Source organism: Pogoniulus pusillus, chromosome 27, assembly GCF_015220805.1.
Source record: "Pogoniulus pusillus isolate bPogPus1 chromosome 27, bPogPus1.pri, whole genome shotgun sequence".
Lineage (NCBI taxonomy): Eukaryota > Metazoa > Chordata > Aves > Piciformes > Lybiidae > Pogoniulus > Pogoniulus pusillus.
The window spans coordinates 13,683,116-13,709,542 of NC_087290.1; the positions used below are offsets into that span (position 1 = coordinate 13,683,116).

At 59.7% G+C, this 26,427-nt stretch overlaps 1 protein-coding gene across 4 annotated transcripts; it reads right to left on the bottom strand.

Moving 5' to 3' along the window:
- Window positions 1-630: 630 nt before the first annotated feature.
- CUEDC1 (CUE domain containing 1) lies at window positions 631-25,620 on the bottom strand. 4 transcript variants are annotated; one of them, XM_064166357.1, is made up of 13 exons: window positions 25,530-25,620; window positions 23,522-24,483; window positions 10,704-11,177; window positions 10,166-10,293; window positions 8,925-9,051; window positions 7,831-8,014; window positions 7,455-7,604; window positions 6,942-7,025; window positions 6,347-6,436; window positions 5,526-5,619; window positions 5,024-5,082; window positions 4,382-4,452; window positions 631-4,127 (listed from the first exon to the last, which is right to left on the bottom strand). In XM_064166357.1, the coding sequence occupies exons 2-12, from the start codon at window positions 23,729-23,731 to the stop codon at window positions 4,385-4,387; spliced, it is 1,668 nt and encodes a 555-aa protein (XP_064022427.1). In that variant the 5' UTR covers window positions 23,732-24,483; window positions 25,530-25,620; the 3' UTR covers window positions 631-4,127; window positions 4,382-4,384. The 4 variants fall into 4 exon arrangements, with proteins under 4 accessions (XP_064022427.1, XP_064022428.1, XP_064022426.1 ...); XM_064166358.1 differs by lacking the exon at window positions 25,530-25,620 and having other exon boundaries at window positions 4,347-4,452; window positions 23,522-25,198; XM_064166356.1 differs by lacking the exon at window positions 25,530-25,620 and having other exon boundaries at window positions 23,522-25,195.
- Between the last annotated feature and the right edge of the window lie 807 nt (window positions 25,621-26,427).

Here is a 26,427-nt window from a genome sequence, read left to right on the forward strand (position 1 = left end):
GGATGCTCCATATGTCCCCTGTCCCTGCCACTGCCACACATAAAGTACCAGGCCCACCCTGCTCCTGCAAGCTGTGAGCTGCCCAGGGCAAGGGGAGGTGAGGGTCTGGAGACATCCCCATGTTTCACAGCTTCTCCAGAGCTGGGTGTGTATGGGGAAGGATTTCTCAAGGACAGCATAGCCTGAACAGGCCCAAAGTGTCGCTTTATCCTAAAGTGAAGGGGTGGAGAGCAGGGGTTTGAGTGCTGGCTGGGGACAAGGGCCAGCTCCTGTAAGTGGGGCTTGACAAGCACCTGCCCTTCCCTCACACATGGCACAAACTACCCTCATCTTTGGCTTTCTTGTTGCTTTTTGAGCCTCCAAGGAATTCCTCCCCAAAGCTTTCCTCCTCCAGCCTGTTGCAGGGAACACGAAAGGAAGGGGAAGCCAAGCCCAGCCCCAGCAAGTGATTCCCTGTGGGAGTGATGCTGGGACCAGCCCCTTCAGGAGCAAATCCACCAACATCATCCAGCTCCATGCTCTCTACCTTCACTTGGTGATGCCACCAGCTTGGTGTGGAGATGTGCAGGGCTGGAGACGATTCCCCTGCGAAGAGACAGGATCAAAAAGCCAATCCCCACCCCCCAGGTGTTAAGAGTACAACAAGACTTTATTATATGAATTGCTATTAAACATCTTTTAAGAAAAAAAATCACTTCTGGCAATAAATTCTAAAATAGCAACACTCACTCACATCACAGATTGGTTTGTTTGCTCTCTTCAAACCATGTGGTAGAGAAGTGATACAAACATCACTGAGAATGGTACATTTTGATGTCAGAAATGCATTTTGGCTTCCAAGCCAGTTTTTTTAGTGGCCTTTCTACTCATTACACCTGATTTATTTCTCCTTTCTCTTTTTTTTTTTTTCTAAAAGGACATGAAAATCATCACCTTTCATCCTCCCTTACAACGATGCTTTGTGCCTCCAAGGTATTTTGAAATGGCTACAGAGTGACTCACTCAGAGAGGCTTCCCCAGCCTAGGCTAATTAAGGGTGAGTCGTTAGACCTTGTTAGCAAAGACATCCCCCAAGCCCCTGCGAAGCACCTGCTGGCAGCCCTGTGCTCACGGGCACGGTGCCCACTTTGGGTGCTGGACCCTTTGTGGTGAGCACACTGCCAGAGTCTCCCACCACAAACCCTCTTCTGGCAGAGGACAGGGACCTAGGGGTCCACAGCCAGCACATGCAGTGGGCAGAGGTTGTGCATCCCCTCCCCGTGGTCCACACACTGTCTGTTCTCTTTCCATTTCCTCACAGGATCACAGCCTGGCACTGCTGGGTCCTAGGTGGCATTGCCAGCAGATGTTGCTGGACACCTCAGGGACGTTCTTGGCCAGCCCAGCCTGAACTAAAGCAGAGGCAGCTGCCTCTGGGCTCCTCTCCACCAGTGAATTACGGCTGCCTACAGAGGCAACTGAGAGGCAAAGTGTCAACCAAAATCCCGGCTGAGAGACAGGACAGAGGGCCAGCAGCACTGCTCACCCCCACCCCACCGGCAGCAGCTGCAGCAGGACTGACCTGTGGCTCGCCCAGCAGCAGCCTGCCCAGGGCAGCTCTGTGCCAACCTCCGCGGCTCAGCGCAGCTCACGCTCCAGCGAGGGCAGGAGCACCGCAGAGCCTGCAGGGCTCGGCAGAGAGAAGGCAAGCACAAGGGTGCGAGTGCTTGGCTGCCTCTGCTCCCGTGCACCAGCCCAGCCTCCAGTAACGACCTCCTGGGCCGGGAGAAGCAGAACTTCCTTCCCACAGGAGCCTGAGCTGCTGCCCGACTGCCTGGCGGCGCTTCCTGCCTGCATGGAAACTTTGCTAAGAGGCACTGGAACAGTGACAAACTGAGCTGCTTCCAAGCTTGACTTTCTTCCAAATATGCAGAGAGCTGCTTTGGACTGGGAGGGAGTCACAGCAGCCTCTGCCGCATCACAGAGCCAGCCGAGGGTAGGGCAGGAGCCCTCCTTTGGCCGCCCCAGTCTCAGGCTGGGAATTAAAGTCCCGCCCAGGGACTAAAGGATCTCCTGTTCTCAGCTTCACGCTTAGCCCCTTGAGCCCCAAGCCAGGAAGGGACGCAGGCTCCTCCAGACACCCACCTTGCCCAGCCCAGTGAAGGGCATCGGTGCCTCTCCAGCACCAACCTGCAGCCGACAGCCGGGCACACGGCAGGGAGCAGGCACAGAGCCTGCACGCTCACAGCAAAGCCAGCGCCACTTGAAATGGCTCTAACCCATCCGCCGGGGGGCCATGACTCCAGGGGTGCTCCTCAGTCCTTCCCTCAGAAGAAAAAGAGCAGACACCAAAGCCGGGACGGGCTGGGTGGGGAGGCTCTGCTGCCGCTCGGAATTCAGCACCCCAAAGCTGGCTGGCACCTCCAGCTGCTTCCAGCCCAGCACACCCTGCCCTCACCCTTCACACCCCAGGGTTTGGCCAGCCCCTGGCACTGCCAGGAGCACTTCATCTGTGCTCATGGGGCACTACCAGGACCCCGCAGTCCCAGACACCCGAAAGCAGCCCCAGCGCTGGCTCAGATCTCCACCAACCCCTGCCGACGGCAGCGACACTCAACAGGTGCAGCAGCTGCAGCGCGCAGGAGCGGCTCTTGGCGTCCACTTCAAAGGCAAGCGGCTGCGGGCGGCACCGCAAAGCAGCCTGTCGGGAGCCAGCGTCTGCAGTGTGGGCTTTTGTTAGCAAACCCCGCCGAGAGGCAGGGCAAACAGTCGGGTGTGTGTTTGATGGCTGCGGATTCTGCGTCTGCCGCCTTCGCAGCTCCCATCTTGCAACATTTGTGCTGCTTCGCGGGAGCCAGCAGAGTGGAGCAGGCACGTCTAGAGCCACCTCCTGCATTTAGCAGTCAACAGATTATGTGGATAAAGGAGAAAACAAAACGTGCTGGGGGCGGCAACTCCTGCCGTTACCCTCCCAACTCGTCACTTACACAGGGGAGGAATTCGCTTGCAGCATCATTTTTAGCCTGACAGCACCTCCAAAAGATGCAACAGTGCCTGCTAGCCCCAGCCCCTTGCCCTGCTCCCCAGAGTGGGCATCAAGAAGGGTGCTCTGCTTCTGCCACGGTGCCAGCACCAGCCCTGCACCAAAGCCAGCAGCGCTCACAAGCCCTTTGTGCGACTTGTGTGTGCTCAAGTCACCTGCAGCAGCCTCAGCTGCAAACCCCTCAGCTTGAACTTGCACCTCACAGCATCACAGCCAGAGGGACCCTCCAAGGTCATTTTGTTCGACCCCCCTGCAGTCAGCAGGGACACCTCCAACTAGACCCAAGTGGCTCAGTTGGAGATGGTGAGGGGCATCCCCAGAGCTGCTGAGCACCCTGCCCAGCAGCCAGGACCAGCACCATGCTGTGCCCAGCAGGCCACATCCTGCTCTGGCAGGCAGCATCACAGCGATGCTAGCGCAGCCCTTGGCACTGCCCCTGCACACAGCAGCCTGACTTCAAGGCAGTTTTAGCAATGCCAAAGGCAAAGGTTTAATCCAAGTGAAAGGCCTTGGCAAAAGAAGCCTTTCCTTTTATAAACAATTCGTGTTCTCTATCGCCTGACCTGAACCTCCGCTCCTTACTCCTAGCAATAGCAGGCAGCAACTGTTAGGTTCTCTCTCAGGTGCTTGGTTTGTGTCCCGTGTGCACAGAGCAAAGTTCCATCAGATCCCACAGGGATATGCCCAGGAGCCAAGCAGACTCCACAGCTGGATGCTTCCTCCGTAGCACAACTGATTTCCGTTCCTCCTTGCAGTGCTCCTCGGACCGAGAGCAGGCTGGAGGCTGCTGCTCCTCCTCCCAAGTCTGAGCTCCGCTGGCTCCTCCACAGCAGCTCACAGCAGCTGCCAGCTCCTTTTATTATTATTTATTCCTGTTTGTTTGTTTTCCTTTTTGGCTGATTTGCTCTCCAGAAGTTGTTTTCAAGCCGCCGGTAAGAAAACCTGGTGCCTCCCTTGGAGACTCGTACTGCAGAGGAGTACAACGGCAGAGGGGGAACAGCCAAAACTCCAGGTTACTGTTGGGTGGGTTTTTTTCCTTTTTCAGCCATCTTCTGGTGAAGCCTTGAGCAGGTCCTGTGCCAGCACCAAAACCCAGTGCTGGGACCTGGAGGGGTGGGAAGGAGAACAGGGTGTGCTCAGCCTCTCTTCTGCTGCGGCCAGTAACAGCCCCTGGCCCACCTGTGTGCCCGGGGCTGTGCTCAGCGGCAGCACCTACAGCCAATGGGCTCAGCCCCACTCAAACATGCTCTGGACCTGACCCCGGGCACCCAGCTCCCTCCTTCTGCCAGGACAGATGGAGAGACAGGACCACTCAGATGCTCACCAGGAAGCATTCATTCATCCCTAGATGCCTCTCACCATTTACTGCCCTTCCTTCAGCATCTCCTCTTCCTCCCGGAGCTGCTGCCTCCGTGCCTGAAAGTCTTCATCTGAAAGACAAAGGCAGGCAGGGGCTGCTGAGGGCTGCAGCTACCTCCATGCCCAAGCATCAGCCACCATGCTGCGGTCCCAGCCCCAGCAAGATGCTCCAGCAGGGAAGGCACCCAGGCCCTGCCCTGGGGCAGGGATTTCCTCACCCAGACAATTCCCAGGGACTGGGACACATGGACTCTGCCTGAGCACACCTGAGAACGTTGGAAGGCAGTTTTGGCCCACGGAGGAATTTCTGCCACATGCTTGCATCTGAGCCAGCCCTGGGCTGGCACAAAACTGCCTGCCAAGACCTGCTGCTGTGTCAGGCTGACAACAGGTTGGCCAAGACTGTGGCCCAATCCAGCAAGCTGCACAGCCCAGCTGCAAGGGGAGATTGCATCCCTGGTCACCCCAGCAAATACAAGCTCACAGGAGGGCTGCGTGGGTCCAGAGGTGAGCTCATAGCATGGGTGGCCAAGCCCCAGCACAGATCTGGTATGTGAGGGAGCACATGGGGCAGGACAGGGCTGGGCACCACGGGACCCCACACTGAGCACAGCACACATGGCACAGTATGGCATTTCTTACCACATGAATGTCCTTCAACATCATCAAGAAGATTGGCTGTGGAAGCTGCTGTCCCCATCCTGTGCCCCCTGCTAAGGAAAACCTTTGTGTAGATGGACACAAGTCCCTCCCCAGCTCAGGACCCAGCCACGAGAGGCCACCAGGAGGCTCTGGCCAGCCTGTGGCCTTAGGGTGTCTCCAGGAGCCCCTGCATGAGGTCATCCTCTTTCCCCATGACAGCCCCAGCCCTCCAGCAGCCCCCCAGCTCCCTTCAGCATACAGCTGGTGCCTCAGCCTCCTTGCAGCCCCCCAGCTCCCTTCAGGATACAGCTGGTGCCTCAGCCTCCCTGCAGCCCCCCAGCTCCCCTCAGGATACAGCTGGTGCCTCAGCACCCCCTGCAGCACCCCAGCTCCCCTCAGGATACAGCTGGTGCCTCAGCACCCCCTGCAGCCCCCCAGCTACCCTCTGGATACAGCTGGTGCCTCAGCACCCCCTGCAGCCCCCCAGCTCCCCTCAGGATACAGCTGGTGCCTCAGCAAGTGTTTCCGTTTGGATTTCCTCATCTTTGTCTTCTCAGAGAAGGCTCTGGCAAGCTCAAACAGCTTCTTGCGCGTGGCTGGAAGGAAGCATCCATGTGAGGGTCTCACCCCAAAGCCCTCCCCAAAGCTGCCAAGGGTGATGGGGAGGAGATGGCCAGAGCCAGCAACACCAGACCCAGCTGTGCCCCAGCACCCTACAGTGACGGCCTGGGACTGCCTGGGCACACAGCAGCTGCTCAGGCTGCCAAGCAGAGAGAGCCAGGTCCTGTGACCAGCAGGGACATGTTGGAGCCTGGCAGAAGGTGCTGATGGTTTTATCCTTTCACTGGGGCCTGACCCACATCTCCTCAGTGTCTCAGCTGGCTGCAGCCCAACTCAAGCTGCCTACAGCCCTCACTCTGTTTTGTGTGTGGCACAGGAGCTCCCTGCCATGGCAAGGACCAGGAGGAGAGCACTGCAGGGCAGGGATGCACCAGCCCAGGACTGTAAAACGCAGATGGAAACCCAACCACAAAGTGCACTGAGCAGCCTAAGCAGAACATGCCACACCCTCTGCCCTGCATGCTGTGTGCCAGCTCTCTGTGTGACTCTCAAGGTGCTGGGGACATATGTGCCCAGCTGCCAAGAGAGGTGGCAGGAAATGCCCACACACAGGTGTTGGCAGGCATGTGTCCTGGCCCATGTGGAGTGGGGAAATGCCACCAGCTCTTCCCCTGCCCACGCTGCTGCCACCGCCCTGCCAGCCCCAGCAGGGGTCCTGCTGCCAGTGCAGAGCCTGCAGCCAGAGCCTGCAGCCAGACTCACATTTCCCCATGTGCTTCAGTTTGTCTCTGAATAAGGCATCGTCAGACACGGCCCCGCCGGCCTCACTGCTCCCAGGGGGGGTTGCCTCACCTGCAAGGCAAGCAGCTGGTCAGCAGCAGGCACAAGGCAGCTCCCTTAGTTCCAGCACTGGCAAAGCACAGCCCTGCCACGAGCACAGCTGGGCAGGAGCAGGCTGGATGAGGGCACTGGCACACCAGAGCTGGCACCAGATGAGGACCCTCCTGAGACTGTGAACATCGAGATGATGGCTTGCAGCACACTCACAGCCTGCTCACCTCCAGCTGCCCGCGAGGGGGTGTGGGGTAAGCAGTGGCTTAATCCCACCACCAGCAACCACTGCAGAGCGGGAGACCTCCCTCCGTGCTGCTCCAGAGACAGCTGCCCCCAGTTACCCTGGCACTAATTGCACTCCAGGTTGGAGGAGGATCACCTGTCCAGCCCCTTGCTAAAGCAGGGGCATCCACCCACACTCTTGAGAATTTCTTGCTCATCTCCAGTCTGTCTGCCCTCCTCAAGCTCCAATCCATCCCCTCTGGCGCCATCACAGCAAGCCCTTGTGCACCTCACAAGTTACCTGCCAACGCGGAGGAGCAGCCCAAGTCGTTGCTGGCAGCAGCACTGCTCGACTTGGATTTTTTTGACTCGTATTTCAGTCGATCTGCAAAACAAAAAGCCCAGGGTGCTGCTGGGTCAGGCAGCCTTGGAGGCAGCACCCGAAGCTCCGCTGCCGTCCCCTCGCGGCTGTCGGCAAGGCAGGCAGCTGGGGCTGTGCTCAGCAGGCGACCACAGGCGCTTTGGTGGCAGCCCGCAGCAGCGCTGCTCTCGCCGCAGCAGAAGAACCAGCGGCACGCAGCAGGCACGCCAGCGGTTTGCCAGCTGTGGCAGCTGCGGGTGAGCCCTGCAGTGAGGGTGCTGCCCTGCAAACCACCAGACAGACTTCTGAGGGAGGTGGCCCCTCCGCTGGGAGGCTGGGAGCCGGTGGCAGCACAAGAGAGGGGAAATGCAGCTCTCTGCTCAGTAGCAGCAAAACCACCGACACCCTGCAGCCCTCCCACGGCGCCGAGCGAGGCGCTGGCTGCCGGCTCACCAGTGAGGAGCCCGCGGGAGGGAAGCAGCACTCGTGGCAGAAGTGCTCTCCAGTTCAGGCCCTGGGGACAGCACATAGGCAGGGAGCGCACATCAGCCAGGCTGGGCTCGGAGGGAACTTCCGAGGCTCCTCCCCATGGATTTTGCTGGGCTGTGCCAGAGACACGACAGGGAGGTGGTAAGAGAACAGAGCCTTGTTGCGAGCGGCTGAGCACCGGGAGCAGGAGCCTGCTGAGCAGCTCGCTGCTTGGTGTCAGCAGGTCAGACCACCAGCCTGGCAGCATCTTGGCATGCGCAGGGCAACGCTGCCGGCGGTCAGCATGGCAGGGGCCGCACAGTGGCAGGCGCAGGCAGGTGCTTCTGGAGGCACTGCTCACCTCTTTCCAGGGCGAGCAGGAAGTCTCGGTTCCTCTGCAGCTCCTTCATGAACTCCTCGTTCTGCAGGCAGAGGGCGATCCGCTCGTCCTCCAGGTACTGCTTCCAGCGCCGCTCCTGCTCCAGCGAGCCCTGGCTCCGTGCGGGCAGCCCCCGCGGCACCGCCTGCCGGCAGCTCTGCGAGCCCTGCGCAGAGGGCAGTGGTGGTCTCAGTGCCTGTGCTGGTGCACCCAGGAGCCCCCTTGCAACAGCATCTCAGGCTGAGCTTGGCCTTTTGCTCTCCCATTACACCACTGCACCCCCAGACATGACAGCTACCAAATGCTGCTCCCCAGGAGGGTCTCTCCAACAGCCCGGGCTGTGCTCAGGACAAAGCTGCTGCAGAGGAGACAAAGTGGGACAGGGCATCACTGCCTCTGCCTGGTGGGAAGTGGCGGACTGAGAGGAGATGCCACTGCCCTCTACCACTACCTCAGGCTGGAGTGAGGTAGGGGCTGGTCTCTTCTGCCTAGGAGCAAGGGACAGGATGAGAGGATATGGCCCACTTGTGGGCTGGCTCCTGTGTCAGCAAAGTGACCAGGGCTAAGTCAGGTGCCCAGCACACCCTGGTACTGGGGCTGCTGGTTTCCCATGGGCTGCTGCCTGTGGGCAGAAAGGCACCCACACTTGAAACTGCAACAAAGCACAGGGGGACTCTGATGTCCCAAGGGCAGATCCTCTGGTTTGCACTGGATTTTCCAGTCGAGATCCACTGCAGCAGCAGCCCTGGAGTGCCCTGGTCATGCCAGTTGCCCCAGGGAGGCATACTGGCTCTGCTGCTCCAGCAGGAAAGGTGCCCACATCGTTTAAAATATTAGGTGCCACTGCAGGTGGCATTTCTGGCACTAACTGCTGGGCTAATGGCAGAAAGAACATCAGAGCCTTGTTGCAAGATTCACCTTGCTCATTTCAGTCTGGCTGGAACAAGAGCTCCAAGACTTTTGGTTTGGTCCACACTTGGCACCCAGACACATTCGGAGCACCAACGCTGCAAGCTCAGCGTGGCTGAGGACTGGGTTTGGTGATCCACACACCTGGAAGGGGCAGTGAGCCTCACCTGTGTGCCCACGGTCTGCTGGGGCAGGATGCGGAGGAAGTCCTCGGGGAGGTTGCCCAGGAGCGGTGGGTTCCAGTTCCTGTAGCGCCTAGGGGCTGGGGTGCTGCCAGGCCCTGGCACGTCCGTCCTGAGGGGCAAGTACAGAGAGCACCCTTGGCAAGGGAGAAACCCCCAGATGCAACAAGTGACAGGACAACAGCAAACAGCCTCAGGTTGTGCCAGGGGAGGTTCAGGTTGGATGTTAGGAACAATTTCTTCCCAGCGAGGGTTCTCAGGCACTAGCACAGGCTGCCCAGGGAGGCAGTGGAGTCACCACCCCTGGAGGGGTTTAAGAGCCACAAGGCTGTGGCACTGAGGGACGTGGTTCCACGGCAGTGGCTCAGCAGCAGCTGTGGGGTTGTGAGCAGTGGATGAGCTGTTGGACTTCGGAACCTCAAAGGTCTCTTCCAACCTCAACAGTTCTACAATTCTATGTCTGCCACAGCAGCAGGACACAGGGCCTGGCCTGGCATCTCCTCTGGTAGTCCTGGGACCCAAGAAACCACAGCACACCTCCCACACCCGTGGAGACAGCAGGAACTCTGAAGAGCAAAAGGCTTTCCTTGCCCGCTTGAGATCTTTGAGAGCTGCTTTTCAAGCCTCGCCATGCAGCTGCTCAGGCTGGAGTTCCCTTCCCATCATTTTGCTCAGAATCCCAGAAACCAGCCCCGTGGGAGCTCTGCCAGGGCAGAGCTGTGCTTCTGAAGCTGCTGAACATCTCTCAGCAGATGTCACTCCCAGCCTGCACAGCCAGCAGTGCCTTCATCCGAGGAGTTGGCACAGATGTGACCACAGTGCCAGTGCTTGCCTTTCTGCCAGCCCCAAGCCTACGGCTGAAGTGGTGCTGCTGGGGGAGAGCTCACACCCCGAGAGGACAGAACCCTGGGGTCAAGTCAGACCAGCCCAAGGTGCACAGGGAGTGGGACTCTGGCTGCACAGCACCTGGTGTTTGTGAGCAGAGCCCACCCCCGGGAGCTGATGTTTGCCATTCCAAGAGCTGCTGGAGCAGCATTCCAGGCCCTTCAGCTGTTGGCTCTTTAGGGCCCTGAAGGGACTTTGCAGCCAGCTGTGAGCTTCATTCATCCCCCACAGCCCAAACAAACTGGCACGAGATGCCCCTTGACGGGGCCAGCTAATGAACAGCAAGAGGCTCCCTGGGTGCTGGCACAGGGAGCTCTGGTTGCCATGGCACGGGGGCTCACCTGGGTGGTGGGGTGGGTGGTGCACGGGGGTAGCAGCTGCCCAGGGCCTGGCTCTCATAGGCAGGAGGGGAGTAGACAGGAGGGGGCTCCTCATCCGAGCTGTCCGGCTCCAGGGTCCGCTCCAGGATCTGCAGGGCAAGAGGATGTGCTGAGGGCAGAGGACCCTCCGAGGTCATCTCATCACCTCCCCTGCAGCCAGCAGGGACAACCCCGACTACAGCAGCTTGTTCAAAGCCCCGGACACCCTGATCTGGAGTGGTTCCAGGCATGGGGGGCACCCTCCCACCTCTCTGGGCCACCTAAGCCTGGCTCTCACCACCCTCGGTGTCAAACATTGCTCCCTCAGATCTTGTCTCAACCTCCCCTCTTCAGCACCACTGCCACACTCGGATCTCTGCCCGCCCGCGGCAGCCACGCAGCACCATGCCCAGCAGAAACAAGGCAGGATGACACTGAGCTGCCCACTCATGATGAGGCAGCCGTGGTGGCCAGCGGTGCAGGCAGGAGACCCCGACCCGCAGCCAGGTGCTAGGGCTACCTCCGGGGGGATGCTGTCCTCAGAGTCAGAGCTGTCGTCGCAGCCGCTGCTGTCCAGGTTCATCTGCAGGAGCTGGTCAATGGTGGCATCCACGGCGCCGTTGTTGGCTCTCAACACACACTCGATGATGTCGTAGTCCATGTTGGGGAACATGGTCTTGAAGTCCTCCATGGCCTGGTTGAACTCCAGGCGCCGGACCTGCCTGCTGGGGCGGCTGTTGTTGAGCTCCTGCGCGGAGGAGCCTCCCCGCGAGCTGCCGTTGCTGCTGCTGCGGCGGAACAGGCTGGTCATGGCTGGCACGGGGGCACGGCGGCTGCGGGCACGGCTCTGGCCGGGCGGGTGCCCGCCGCCGCTGCTCCTCACGGGGCACCGCCCCGGCAGCTCACGGGGAGCATGTGCGGGCGGTGGGGGTCCCACTCCCCGCAGCTGGTGGTGCCAGGCGTCAGCCCCCGGCACGCTGCAGCATCCTGCCACCTGCAGAGGGGAATAAGGCAGAAGTCACCCAGAGTCACCATGAGATGCCCAACGGAGCCTACGAGGATGATGAAGAGCCTGGAACGAAGGAGGAGAGGCTGAGAGGCCTGGGGCTGCTTAGGCTAAGAGGGGCTTTGATTGATGTTTGCAAATACTTGAGGCGTGGGGGCACGAAGGGGCCAGGCTCTGTTCAGAGGTGCCCTGTGACAGGACAAGGGGCAGTGGGCACAAACTGAAGCCCACGAGGTTCCACCTCAACATGAGGAGAAACTTCTCTGGTGTGAGGGTGCTGCAGCCCTGGGGCAAGCTGCCCAGAGAGGCTGTGGAGTCTCCTTCTCTGCAGACTTTCCAAACCCACCTGGATGTGTCCCTGCATGCCCTGCCCGGGGTAAGCCTGCTCTGGCAGGGGTTGGACTGGATGATTTCCAGAGGTGCCCTCCAACCTTCCCAACATGCTGTGATTGATCCCATGACAGAACCCTCATCTCCACAGGGGACATTCAACTCACTTTGACCCATCCAGCCACGTCCTCAAGTGACCATCTCATCTCTGCAGCTTGGCTGGGCACAGCAGAGCTTGGATGTGCCATGCCAGGTGCTGCCCACACAAAACAGCAGGTAAGAAAATGGCATGAATCTGAATCCCACTGGCTCAGAGGGCTCCCAGATTCAACATTTCCAGGTTTGACATCTATTTATAAACAGAGGGGAAATCTCTCTTTAAATAGAGCCTGGTGCTGGTTCCAAGGGTGTCAGAGCAGGGGACTGAGGCACTCTGCAGCAGCATCCCTTGGGAAAAGCCACAAATCCAAGCTTAACATTGACTGTAAAGCCATAAACAGATTACACAGCTCCTGCCCCTCCCGTGCCAATGCAGGGCCAAAGGCAGGCCTGGATTAACTCCACTGCTGGGGCAGAATTACCCCAGGAACACTTTTGATCCATAATGTCATTTCCAAAGGCTTTTTCCCTAAGCAGGAGGCAGAGTTCAGGAGAACTGTCCAGAAAATGGTGCTTAGTGCAGAGGAATGTGCCAAGCACACTTCTTAGTCCAACGGGGTCTAATCAGATTCAGAGCCATTAAGCAGAGCAGTCACCTCTGAAGGTCACCCAGGCTCTCCTTGCCTGTAGCCAGGCCGTGTGTGACAGCCACGTCCCCAGTGCTTGCCTGGCCTCGACACCGTGCCAGCTCCCAGCCCCCAGCTGCACCAAGGGGCTCCCAGGGGCTGCTGAGAGCAAAACCCACTTCCAAAATGTGGCACCGACTCTGGGAGAAGGTTCATTAGGGTGGTGTTGGTCAACCTCCTGTGTTGTCCCCAGGGACAGCCCTGCTCTGGCTCAGCATCCGCAGCAGCCACTGGTATGGTGAGAGGATTCCTCCCCTCTGCTCTCCTGAGCCCCCCCTCTGCAGCACTGCCTCCAGTTCTGGTGTCCCCAGCACAGGGACATGAGACTGCTGGAAAGGGTCCAGAGGAGGCCACAAAGATGCTCAGAGGGCTGGAGAACCTCCCTGTGGGACAGGCTGGGAGAGGTGTAGCTGTTGAGCCTGGAAAAAAGAAGGCTCAAGGGAGACCTCAGAGCTGCATTTCAATATCTGAAGGTGACTACAGGAGACCTGGGGAGAGGCTGTTCAGAGACTGTGGTAACAGGATGAGGGACAGTGGCTTTGAGCTGGAAAAGGGAAGACTAAGGTTGGAGATGAGGAAGAAATTCTTCCCAGCGAGGGTGGGGAGACACTGGAACAGGTTGCCCAGGGAGGCTGTGGATGTCCCTTCCCTGGAGGTGTTCAAGGCCAGGCTGGATGAGGCCTTGAGCAGCCTGGGCTGGTGGAGGTGTCCCTGGCCATGGCAGGGGGTTGGAGCTGGATGAGCTTTAAGGTCCCTTCCAACCCAACCCGTTCTGTGACTGTGATCCAAACATGAAGATGGGAGCTTCTGCAGAGAACCATTACCTGAGCAATGCCATGGCCAGCCCATAAACCTCAAGGAGCAAAATCAGCCCCCAGAAGCAGGAAATGGGATGGAAATCCCCAGATCAGTTTCAACATCCCAGGATCTGTAAAGCACCAGGAGGCGCCTGCGGTCGGAGTCTTTGTGTCCCAGCCTCTGACCTTTCCGTGTACATGTAAGGTCTTCTCTGTAACCACTAAGGCTGGAAAATCCCATTTGCTGGGGTTGGCAATGCCCCTGGCATCCCTCTGGGCTACTCCTGATTCAAACTCTGCTCTGGAGCAGGCATCAGGCAACAAGGACTGCTCCTGGGGCTGGCAGCCCACACTGCAGAGCATGAGAGAGCACAGCAACGCAGCCAGCATGGCAGGGGCTGCTCAGATGAACTAACTCAGGATGGGGACAAGAGGTTTATTCACCAGAAAGCCTCTGCTGCACATCTGGCTTCACACCACGCCAAGGGACTGCACAGCAGGGACCTTCCCAGCCCCAAGCCACGTCTGGAGGCTGCTGGGCTTGCACGGGGTTGCTGTGAAGGGTGCGTTTGGCCAAAGTAAGGTGCAAGGTGGTGGCCCTGGCACAGCCCAGGGCAGCTCTGTGTGCCCCATGGTCAAACACCACTGTGGGCTGAGGTGGTGAAGCTCTGCAAATATGGCCTTTAAAAGCCAGTTTTAGAAGTCATAGAATCCCAGAATGCCAGGTTGGAAGGGACCCCAAAGCTCCTCTGACCCAGCCTCTCTAGGTGCCAGGGGAGTTGAAATGAGCTGGCCCAGGGGCCTGTCCAGTCCTGCTGCCAGTCCAGAGGGCTGCTAAGCAGCAGGGCAGCAGCAGCTGGAGTCCAGAGAGAGCAAGGGGCTGGCATGGGGTCAGAGCAGAGTGCTGCCCAGGGCCTGCAGCATTCGCCCCAGGGCTGCCTGTCCTCATCAGCACCTGCAGCCACACCACGAGCAGGGCAGCAGCACCCCCAGCTCCCCATGCAGGGAAGGGGCTCAGCACGTTTCTGGCCCTCATTTCTGTGCTAGCAGACAGGGGGCTGGGAAGATGCCAAGGAAGGCAAAATCCTTCAGATTTCCCAAAAAGGAAAGAAGAAAGCTGGTGCCCAACTGCCAGCCCAGGCATGAGCCCAGGGCACAGGCTGCTCCTCGCCTGGAGCTCCCATCCGCAGGAGGAGGCTATGGTGCCTCATTCAGCTGCTGCCTGATCAACTTTCTTCCTCCCCTAAAATAGTTCCTGCTCTGCTGTGCCACACAAAGCCCCTGAACACTATGATTCACCCAGACAGCCCCGGGCACAGCCCTAATCCTTTGCCCTTCTGCTGTGCCCATCGCAGGAGGAGCTTAAAGGCTTTACAAGCTCTGGGTGCTCATGTCCCTATGCTGTGGGTCTCAGGGAGGTGGCAGCAGGGACACTGGTGGGGCTGGCACTGCCCCTGTGCCCCTGCCAGCCCTGGGATAAAACCTCTCATCCCAGCAGTGCCAGGTCCTATCTCACCCTGGGGACATGGTGACAGCTGCCAGCTGAGCCACCTCTGCACCCAGCAGCCATGGCCATCTTGGCACTGACCTGTGCCATGGAGAAAGTGCCAGGTGACGTTCCAGTGCCAGGCCAAGGGCCAGGCACAGAGCCAGTGCCAGCCCCTCCACCATGCCACTGTACCACCAAACCTGCAGGACAGGCTCCCACACTGCCACCTCCAAGCAGTTCTGCACTCCAGGGTAGAGACTGGCATGCAGAATGCCCATGCAGCTTCTGCCACCACCAACACCACCACCTAGCCAGGATGGCACAGGATCATCTTGGACACATGGGATCATCTCGGGCACAGGGGATACTCTTGGGTATGCCAGATGCTGTTGGGTGCTTGCACTCCTGGGTGCATTCCTCTGCCTCCAACCTGCATTCTCAGGCTGCAAGGTAAAGCTCCCAGAAGCAGCAAAGCAGCTGCTGAAGCACCTCTGGGACTTTCCTGGTTTCCTAAAGACACCAAAGCAGCCTCTTCACTGGCAGCAAAGGGAGAAGACCCAGAGACACAAACACACACCCCTGTACAGTCACTTTTCCACTGCACACTGCCCAGGCCCTGGCACCTGCCTGTGTCCAACTCCTGCCATTTGCTTATCACTTCAAAGCCAGAAAATAAGCCCAGACAAGCACTGCCCTTCAGGGCTTCTGTCCCACCAGAGCAGCTCAGCAGTGTGCTCTGTGTGTGCTCACCAGGTGTGTCTGGGGAGCACCTACAAATCCCAGCTAGGGCCAAACCACCAACTGCTGCCACAGGGCACATCCCAGGAGAGCTGTGGGATGGCATCTGGGCTGCAAACAGCATCACTACTCTGCCATGCACACCCCCCACGCACCCCAACATGGCACATGGCTGGCAAGGAGCTCACCCCTGCAGGCTGCCTGCAGCTCAGCCACCCCAGAACAGCAGAGAGGAGCAGCTGGACAGGCCCAGGGCTTGGTCAAAACGGTAATGTCATGCTGAAAACAACAGTGGCTCAGCCCAGGGAGGAATGCAGCCCTAACAGAGGAGCCAACAGCTGTAAGAGCACAGGGACTGATCACTCACAGCCCTCTCAGCTCGGGGAAGAGCCTTGGCACCAAGTGCAAGCACAAATATTCCCTTCCCCAGTGCCTGCTGCAGCTCTGACAACAGATGGGATTGCTCAAGCCCTGCTCAGCCAGCCCAGCCCTTCCTGCCCCTGCCTCGCTGCCTCTCCAGATCATCCCTGCACACACGGTGGGACCACAGTGCCCCACTGCAGCCACTACTTGTTTCCCCAGCCCAGCACCCCCCCACCCTCCCAGGGGCACCCATCATGAGGGCATCCATCAGTACCCACAGCTTCAACGACTCGGCTGAGGGATGCAGAGCAGAAGTGCAGAAGGCATCCCCATGCATGCAACTATCTAGAGACAAGGACTGGCAGTGCCCCAGCTTCTGGAGGGGAGACTCATGGAGGAAGTCTCAAAACAGAGGACATTAAACCAGAAATAGCAGCTTGGCCAGGGCAGGGTTGCTGAGCTCTGCCTGCAGCCAGGCCCCTGCGAAAGGATTCCTGATAGAGGAACAAGAAGCCTGGAACACAACTGTTTGGCAGCTGCAGGTGTGGTTAGAACAGGGTTGAAACTGGAGTAAAAAGCTCAGGAACAGAATTTCACCCTGTCTGGCAGCAGGCAGGCAGAGGCTGAGGCCTTAGCAGCCTCTCCAAAACCCTCTCCTCATCCCACTCTGCCTCAGGGGTGTGCATGGGGCCACAGCCTGGGAAAACTGCTGCCAGCAAATCCTTTTTCATGGAAACAAACCAGCACCTGAGGATCCCCTTTAATGCCTGCTCAAGCCCGAGTCACAGAGGCTGGGTCTGAGCCCTTTCCAAAGCACAAAGCAGCCAGGGAGGAGAGCAGGAGGCAGCCTGGGAGCCTGTGTACAACCAGTCCCCTCCCTGCTCCCAGAGCAGCACTCAGAGCTGGAGGGGCAGCCAGGAGGGTGCCCGGAGAGCCGTGCAGTGAGTCCCAGCGCAGGGCACTGTTGGCATTACCTGCTGGTACTGCTGGGCCAGACCTGTGCTCCCAGGGGCACCGCGGCGGTGGCGGCTGCTGCCTTGGGGCACCACTGCCCGCCCAGCCGCAGCCATGCCATCCTCCCAGACAGATTTATGAGCTCCCTTTGTGAGCCGACCAGATGTCAGCCCTCCGCAGCACCCAGGCAGCTCAGAAACCAACAACAGCCAGCTAAGCCTTGGGGCCCTCACACAGCCAGGGCAGGAAAACCAGGCAGGGCTCTGCTGGGCACTGCTCAGTCACCCAGGGCAGCACCTGAAGCACCCACCAGTGCCAGTGGATCAGCAATGGTGTGGGCAGCAGGAGCAGGGCAGGGATTGTGTGCCCATGTACTGGGTATTGGTGAGGCCACATCTCAAATCCTGGGTTCAGTTTTGGGACCCTCATTTCAAGAAGAATATTGAGGGGCTGGAGTATGTCCAGAGAAGGGCAAGGAAGGGTCTGGAGAACAGGGCTGGGAAGGAGCTGATGGAGCTCGGGGTGTTATCTTGAGAAGGGGAGGCTGAGGGGAGACCTCATTGCTCTCTAACAGCTCCTGAAAAGAGGCTGGAGCCAGGTGGGGTTGGGCTCTTCTCCCTAGTCTCAGGTGATAGAAGGAGAGGAAATGGCCTGAAATTGTGCCAGGGGAGGCTTAGGTTAGAGATGAAAGAAAAATTCATTCCTGCAAGGGATTGGCACAGGCTGCCCAGGGAGGTGGTAGAGGCCCCATCCCTGGAGGTGTTGAAGAACCATGTGGCCATGGCACTTGGGGGTTTAGTGGCCATGGTGGGGTTGGGTTGCTGGTTGGACTGGATGCCCTTGGAGGTCTCTTCCAACCCAAGCAATTCTATGACTCCATGCAGTGGGATCACCAGGGCTGCAAGAGGCTGCCCAGCACCAGGGGTCCTGGCACTGTGGCCACACTGGGATGCCCCCAGCCCTCTCTGTCAAGCGAGGGCAGAGACATCCCCTGCCTTTCAGCACTAAGCCAATCCCCATTTGGCACAGCCGAAGGCCACCCCCTTCTCACCACAAACTAAGGCCACTTTAATGAGGTAGCACCGGAGCTGCATCCAGAAGTGGGCTGCCTGGCCAGGCTGCCCTGCACTGCTCTCACTGAGGTAATCTGAGCTGGGTAGGACAGCATTCCTAAAATAGTTGAGGGAATTCAAACATGAAATAAGGTTTCCAGGAAGGGATTTCAAAAAAAAATAGGTCAAGCAAGTGTGAGCGATTAAAGCAACCCAGCAGCCCTTTGTGTGGCTCAGCTCAGCCTCTTCACACCTGGCCCCCCACAAGGCGCCGCAAAGGAGGTGCCAGAGGCTGCCAGGAGCCGAGGGCTGATGGCAGATTGCTCCGTCGAGCGACCTCTCACCACTGGCATCAGAACAGGCTTGTCCCAGCTGAGAAATCAGCTTACATCTTGCTTGGAAGGGCTGCGAGGAGCGAGGGCTGCCCGCTGCAGGGCACACGACACAGCAGCACCCCCTGGGCGCCAGCGCTGCCACCGTCCTGAGGGAGAGCCTTTGCCCATCGCCGAGCTCCTCCCTCGGTTTACCCAGAACCAGAGAATGTGTGGGGTTGGAAGGGACCTCACACCTTATGTCACAGCAACCCTTTGCCAGACACTTGTGCCTTCTCCTCCCTTTGTGCCCCCAGCACAGCACAGGAGCCCTGGGAAGCTGCAGGGAACAAATCAGGAATTGCTGCAAAGGTGTGCCCTGTGCCAGGGCTGCCCCCGGGCAGGGCACACGGGAGGGGCACCTCTGGGCAGTTTTGGGGTTGCATTACGTTAGCAAGCATCCAATGAGGAGTGGGCAAAAGAGACACCATGCTGGGGGCAAGGCTGACCTCACTCCACTCCCCAGCTAATTAGTGTAGCTGATACCCCAATGCCAGTTTACCATTTTAGGTCAAGGGTCAAAGAGAAGGAAAAGAGAGAAAGAGGCTGAGCAGCGGCAGCCCCTTCCCCTCCAGCCCTCTGCATAATAGGAACACGCTGGGAGTGGACTGAAATGAGACTGGGCTGGCCCTGGGCATCCTGTGAAGCCTGTCAGGGATGGGCAGGGACAGGCAGAGAGGAGCATCCCCACCCAGGGCCAAGGCAGGTGAAGGCAGCACCAAGGTCCCAGCCAGCCACCAGCACCTCCAGCTGCTGCTCTCCTGCTGCCAGGGTTCCAGGGCCATGGCTGAATGTGCAAAGGGAAAAAAAAAAACCTGTATTGATTTGCCCCAGGCTCCGGCGAGCAGGAGCCGCCCCAGTTTCTATGGAAACAAAATTAGTCAAGGAAGCCTCTCCCTGGGAACTCGCAGGGTGAATTATTTACCAGGACAGGGCCCTGGCCATTGGGGTCTGCTATAAAGATTTAAAGGTGGACAGGCTGCTGGCAGCCCCTTCCCTTGGGGCAATAAACTCCAGCCGAGGAGGAGGAGGAAAGCCTCTGGCTGTGCATGCTGCACATAGGGAAACCCACCAAGGACACGGGGGCAACCCGGGTGGCATGGTCCTGCAGCTGCACCCCCGTGTCCGTGTCTCCAGGTGGCCCTGGAGAGAGGACAAAGGCAGCAAAGGAGGACAACAGGAAGATGCAGCTAAAGGAAGACTGATGAGCAGAGCAAGTGGTGTGAAAGAGGAGAGCTGCAGGCATCCCAGGTGTCATCTCCCTGTGGTTTTAACTTCTGCAACAACCTGACCAACAAGCAGGTGTGCAAGACTCTGCCAGGCTGCTCAGCAACCAGCTCCTGCCCTGCCATCCGGGAAGGAGAGAGGGTGCAATGTCCCAGCAAAGCCTCTTCAGGGAAGGTGAGGGAACCCTGTGGCCATCCTGGTGTCCCCAGCACAAGAAGGACATCCAACTGTAAGAGTGGGTCCAGAGGAGGCCATGGAGCAGTTCCTCTATGAGGACAGGCTGGGAGAGCTGGGGCTGTTCAGCCTGGAGAAGAAAAGGCTCTGAGGAGATCTTCTTGTGGCCTTCCAGTACCAGAAGAGGACTGCAAGAAGGCTGGGGAGGAAGTTTTTGAAAGAGCTTGTTCTGCTCAGACAAGGAGCAATGGCTCTGAGCTGGGAGAGGGGAGATTGAAACTGGAGAAGAGGAAGAAATTCTTTCCAGTGAGGGTGGGGAGACACTGGCACAGGTTGCCCAAGGAGGCTCTGGTGCCCCCTCCCTGGAGGTGTTCAAGGCCAAGATGGATGAACAACCTGGGATAGTGGAGGTGTCCCTGCCCATGGCAGGGTGTTGGAGCTGGATGATCTTGAAGGTCCTTTCCCACTCAAAGCATTCCATGATCCTGTGGGTATCTGGGGGTGCAGAGTTAAGCAGGACCCCAGCCTGCTCTCCCAAGGACCCCTCACTTCTCCCAGCCCCTCGCTGTGTGCCACAGCAATGACACATGGCACAGAGCCAGCAAAAAGACTCCTGCCCAATGCTCACCTGCCACACAGCAGCCACCCTGTGCTGTCACCCACCTCATAGCATCCAGCAGAAGCCAGCGCTGCTGCCGTGCCGCAGCCCCGCTCACCCTGCAGCACCTCTCAGCAGCCAGCCAAGAGCCAGGGGAAGAAAGGGCCTAATGAAGCTGCAGCTGGAGCTCCTTTTCTCCCTGCTTTATGAGTCACTAAGCCATATGGCTGATGCAAGCTACCCTGCCACAGCCAGAACCAACAACCCAGACACTGCCGTGTCCGCACTGTCCCGGGCCACGGCCTCACGCTGGAACCGCGCTGGGGACATTGCTCAGCAGACAGGAACCTGCTTGGAAGGTGACAGCCCAAGGGGGACAGAGATTGAATTAACACCAACACGTCAGGGCCCTCCTGCCAGCCTCCATCCCTGGCACAACTAGTGGTGGAGAGAAGAGGCCTCAGCAACCAAACTGAAGGAACTGCTCCGTTCCTTCTGCCCCAGCACAGGAATGACACAGGGCTCTGACCTGGACTGGAATCCCAGAATCCAAGGTTGGCATGTTCTGATCCCTGACCACTCTCACAGCAAACAGAATTTTCCTAATCCCCAACCTAAGCTCCTCTGGTGCACCTTGAGGCCATTTCCTCTTGTCCTGTCCCTTGTTCCTTGGGAGAAGAGACCAATTCCACCCGGCTCCAACCTCCTCTCAGGGAGCTGTAGGGAGCAATGAGGTCTGGCCTCAGTCTCCTCTTCTCCAGACTGAACACCCCCAGGTCCTTCAGCCTATGTCCCCATGCCAAGGGCCATGGGAAGGCTCTTGTGCCAGCATGCTCATGTGCCCAGCTGCATGCACCTTCCCTGGGGAAGCAGTGAGGGCAGGGATGGAAGAGCTGCAGGCAGGAGGAAGAAATGCCCCTTCCACGAGTCAGAGCTTATTGCCCAGCACTGAAAGCAGCCTGGGAAGAAGGGAAAGCACCACTAATGGGGACACACATTCCACACCATTCCAGGAAAGGACTAAAAGCCATCAGTGAATGCTTGGTTTGAAGCAGAGCAGCCTTAGAACAGCTCAGCTCAGCCCATAAACCTGCCCTTCCCCACGCAGATTACTGCTGTGGAGGATGCCCTCCACATGCCAACCTCACCTCCCCAGCTCCTGGCTATAGCTCCTCCAGCACATATGGGAAAAGAAAACCTTATCACTTCCTCCCAGGGAGGGGAGTTGCTCAGATCAGCATCCTCCCTTCACCTCCCCACTCTCCTCTCCAGCCTCGTTATCCCTGCCTCACCCACATATGCCCCTCTGGGGACCCAAGGGAGGGCCACAGCATCCACTGCTCATAAATGCCACCTGGAAATGAAGACCTGAAGCCTTTGTGCTTCCTGGAATGATTCATGGGTGGATTTTATCTCATTTCCCACCTATCTGTGGTGTGCTTTGGCCGGGAGCGTCCTTACAGGAGAACAAGCAGCCTGCCTGTGCTCTGCCAGGCTCACATAGCCTGGCTGCAGGGCATGAGAGAGCTACCCCCCAAACCACACCCCAGAAGAGACAAGCAGAGCCATGAACCATGGGGACATGACAGCCATGGGGACACGAGCCATGGGGGCACAAGAGCTGTGGGGACATGAGAGCCATGGGAACATGAACCATGGGGGCACAAGAGCTTTGGGGACATGAGAGCCATGGGGGCACAGGAGCTGTGGGAACATGAACCATGGGGGCACAAGAGCTTTGGGGACATGAGAGCCATGGGGGCACAGGAGCTGTGGGAACATGAACCATGGGGGCACAAGAGCTTTGGGGACATGAGAGCCATGGGGGCACAAGAGCTTTGGGGACATGAGAGCCATGGGAACACGAACCATGCGGGCACAAGAGCCGTGGGTACACAAGAGCCACGGGGGCACGCCAGAGCCCAGCCACGCACAGCTGCGGAGGGAGGGGACAGTTCCTGCGAGGCAGCTACAGAGTTTTAAGACACTTGTTTGTTTGTTTGTCACTGGGCAACCCAGAGGACGGAAAAAAACGATCAATGCCATATTGTCACCTCTGAGTCACCGCTCCGCACTGGCCGAGGTGCCCTGCTCCGGGCACGCAGCAGACCAGGGCACCCCCAAAGCAGCTCGCCCCAGCTCTCGCTGCACTGCTGCCTCCCCCATCCGCGCAGCTGTGGACACCAGCGGCCCGGGGGACATCGGTAGCCCGGGGACAACTTTCCTGGCCCCGGGAGGAATTTGCATTTGTATTTGCATTTCCTAATTGCGCCTGCGGGTTTCCTGGGGCAGCGGCTGCCTTTGGTTTCCATGGCAGGTTTTGTGCGGACCCCGAGAACCGAGGGAGGCACAAAGGGACCACAATGGACCTGCCACTCACCCGCATCAAAGGCGCCCGGTGGGGCGGGACAGGGGCATCGCGGCCGGGGGCACCGCAGCCTGTACCCTCACCAGCACCGGGTGGATGTGGGGAGTCCCCGGGGCAGGGCAAGAGGCTGGCTGGTGGCTGACACCCATGGGACACCGATGGTGCGGGCGCTGCCAGAGCAGCAATGGGCTGCTCCATGGGCACTGGGGCAGCTCGAGGGAGGACCATCAGCCGGAGGTGGCAGCCACCCCACGCCCATCGGAAGCGGTGCAAGAGCCAGACCCAGATGTTCCCTCTGTTTCCATTTCCCATTATTTTCATCCAGCTTTCCACCCACCTCGGGTGGGTTTCTTTCCCCTTCCCATTTTCCCACTCCATTCAGGCACTGCTGTGCCTGCCCAGCTCCTGACAGAGCAGCCAAAACCAGGGTTGAAGCCTGGAAGTAAGCGACCCCCGAAGCACTGCTGCAAGCCCAGCGCCACCGAGCAGAGGTGAGGCTGCAGGCAGCATCCCTCAGATCCCTCTGCACCTCAGCCACGGGGATGGAGACGCTGTCAGCCCGGCCGCGCCACACCAGAAGGACTCGTTACCACCTCACACACCCGCCAGGGCTCCCTGTCATTACTCCAAGCATCTTCCTTCCTTCACAGCATGCAATTATTCACAGATTCACAGAATGGGCTGGGTTGGAAGGGACCCTAGAGATCAGCCAGTCCCAACCCCCTGCTATGGGCAGGGACACCTCCACCAGCCCAGGTTGCTCAAGGCCTCATCCAAGCTGACCTGGAACACCTTCAGGGAGGGGGCATCCACAGCCTCCCTGGGCAGCCTGTGCCAGTGTCTCCACACCCTCACTGGAAAGAATTTCTTCCTCATCTCCAGTCTCAATCTCCCTCCACTCAAACTTCAGTTCATTCCTTCTCATCCCGTCACTACAAGCCCACATCAAAAGTCCTTCCCCAGCTTTCTTGCAAGCCCCCTTCACGTACTTGTTTCACCCAGGCTCAGACCACAAGAACCCCATAAGCACACCCAGAGGGTTACAGCAGCAGCCCCCTACCCACAGGTCCCACCCTGAGATGTTACCCTCACAGCACAGGCCCTGGGCACAAAGGACCCTCCAATTCCTCTCCGGGCTGTTCCCCTGGGCACACCAGCACCCACAGCATCCCTGCTATCTTTGCCCCTGCAGAGACTGTTGCTGCAGGAAGATAAGGACCTAGTGCTCACTATCAGCTCTGCTGGCTCCTCACTTGCCCTTATCAGCCCAGGGTTGATGGGGACAACAGTGCCCATGCTGCCAGGATGGCAAAGTCTTCTCAGTCATGCCATGGGTCTGGCCATAGGAAGGGTAGATACCAGTGGGGGCCAGATGCTGGTTTGAAAGCTCTTTTTTTAATAACACCCTGAAAAAGCAACACTTTCTTGGGAACTTTGCTGAGAAGAGCATGGGAGCCTCTGACCCACCTTTGAAAGAAACACTTTTGGCAGTCAGAGGGTCTGGCATTGGGAAGGGGCTGCAGGCAGCTAGGCATCAGTGTGTGAGGGTCTGCCAGCATCAGGCACAGCCTCACTGTGGCAGAGACTGTCTGCCAGGGTGGGCAGATGTCACGGCAAGGAAGGCCACAAGAGCTGGGTACATGATGACAGGGAGTCACGAGAAAAGCAGAGCAAGCTAGCAAGGGGTATCCTCTCTCCTGAGCACCATCAAAAGCTTTCCCCAGCCCCGCTGCTGGCACCAGCCAATCTCCCCTCGGGTCTCACTGACCCAGTCCTGGGCTCCAGCTGGGCACTTCCACAGGAGACCCTTCTTAGAAACAACAAACAGCTCCGCAGCAGAGCAGATGCTGCTCCAGCCTGTGTCACTGAGATGAAGGAGGAGGAAGAGGAGGCGAGTGTGGCCTCAGCAGCAGAGCCCCAGTGGCAGGCTCAGGGGTCAGCCCAGGACGGCAGCTTTCCCGTGTGGATTTCCCCAGCGCTCCGTCCCCCACGGCGGCTGTCGGCGGTGGCAGCAGGAGGAGGTGTGAGGAGGAGCTGCGACTTCGCTGCTTTTTAAACAAATAATAAAGCGGAGGCTTCCCGAGCCGCCTGGCGAGGCACAGAGCAGGGAGTGCTGCCTGGAGCAGAGGCTGCACAGCCCAGGCAGCCCTCAAACTCTTCACTGCTGTCTGGCCACAACCCTTCGGGGGCAACTCCAGTGCCGGCTGAGCACCCTGGGTGAGGGGCAGCCTGGCAAAACAGCGCCTGGTGCCCTCCATCCTTAGGGGGAGATGTAGCTGGGCACCTGGATGGGGGTCCACAAACAGCCCCGACCCCAGGAGGTGCCCGCCCATGCCTTGGCACGCAGGGGCTCTGACGCAGCTCCCACACCAAGCCGTGACCCACCCCAGGAGGTGTCAGGGCTGGAGAGCACAGCGCGACCCGAAGCAGGCAGAGAGGAAGGGGAATGAGTCCCGCAGCGGGAAGCCAGCATCCAAACTTTGCCCACGCACGCCCAGTTCCGGAGGGGCCACGCTTGGCCAGAGGGGATGCTCCGGGGTCAGAGAGGGCCTGGGGTGCTGCCCCCCGTCCGGGCTCTGCCACCCCGCTCCCGGCTCCACGCGGGATGGGAGCGCTTCACCCTGTACCCCACCCACGCCGTGGCGATGGGCACAGCCGCACCCACGGGACGGGGGCCACGGCGGGCAGAGGGCCCCAGGCAGGGCTGAAGGGACCCGCAGGGCGCTTGAGGAGCCTGGAGAAGCGCCGGGCAGGCCCCAGCCTCCCGGCTCCCAGCCCGGCTCCAGAGAGGGGCAGCCGGGCAGCCGCAACAGGCGCGGCCCCGCGCCGGGCACCGGGCCCGGCCGCAGCCACTCCCGGGCACCGGCGGAGGCCGGAGCCCAGCACCCACCCCACCGCGGCTCAGGAGCGGCCGCCGGCCCCGCAGTCTCGGGCTTGGCCGGGTTCAAGTCCCCGGCTCGGCCGCGCAGCCCCAGGGGCCCCTCCTCGGCGGGGCCGCCACGCTCCGGGCCGCAGCCCGCGCAGGCCGGGAGGCACCGCCCGGCCCGGCCCGGCCCAGCGCACAAAGAGCCCCGGCCCGGCCCCCAACCCTTACCGGCGGTCGGCGCCGCGCTGCGGGGGCGGCGGCGGCGGCGGGAGGCAGCAGTCACGCCGGGAACCATGGAAAGGAGCCGGGACGGGAGACGTACGTGGCGGGCGGGCGGGCGGGCGGGCGGGGGCGGGGGCGGCCGCCGTGCCCGGCAGCTGGGGGCGGCGCGGCGGGGCCGGGGCCGGGCCCGGGCCCGGGGCCGGAGTTGAGGTGGGGGGATCGCAGGGAGCGGGGCCTAGCGGCGGTCGAGCCGAAGTGCAGCAGGCACCGGGGTCGCTTGGGGCCACTCCCGGATGCGTGACCCCGCTCCGGATCTGGACGTGTGTCCTCTCCCCGGGCTGCAGGGGTCCCTCCTTGCGGCAGCCTCGTTCGGCCCGGCCGGAGGTACCGAGGCGCTAGCACCGTTCGCTCTTCTGCCCCCGCCGAGACCTGACCTGTCACCACCCTGAGTGTGCCCGGCCCTGAGAGTGAGACAGCTCCTGATGGAGGCCTCCGGGGGCTGAGGAACCCCCACGTTGTCCCCGGCAGCCCCGCGTGTGCCTGCCAAGTTGGGCACCGCTGGCGCGGGCCAGCCCCCACTGCCGAGGTGCGGAGCAGCGTCCCGAGAGCTGCTTTCCGGGGCTGCTTTGGAATCTCCTCCACAGCTTTAGAGCATCCTCCTGGATTTTGGACCACACCAGCACTGTGCATGCCTGGGGTGAGGAGGGGGATGACTCCTGCCCCACGGGATGAACATGAGAGATGGATTATAACAGAGCATCACTCCGACCACAGACAGAAAGCAGCCGACTCCGGCATCCAGCAGCTGACAGCTTGCAGCCACACCACAGAGCAGCTCCGGCCGGGATGTGATCTCCTCTTACACAGCACAGGAGCCAGCGTGCACAGGGCAGACACTTCCCGT

Coding starts and splice junctions, on each gene's coding strand:
- CUEDC1 (XM_064166357.1), bottom strand. CDS start 23,731: ATGGGCACTGTTGTCCCCATCAACCCTGGGCTGATAAGGGCAAGTGAG. Junction 10,294..10,703: donor AGGACAGCATCCCCCCGGAG/GTAGCCCTAGCA, acceptor CTTGCCCTGCAG/ATCCTGGAGCGGACCCTGGA. Junction 7,026..7,454: donor CTCCCGCGGGCTCCTCACTG/GTGAGCCGGCAG, acceptor TTTGTTTTGCAG/ATCGACTGAAATACGAGTCA.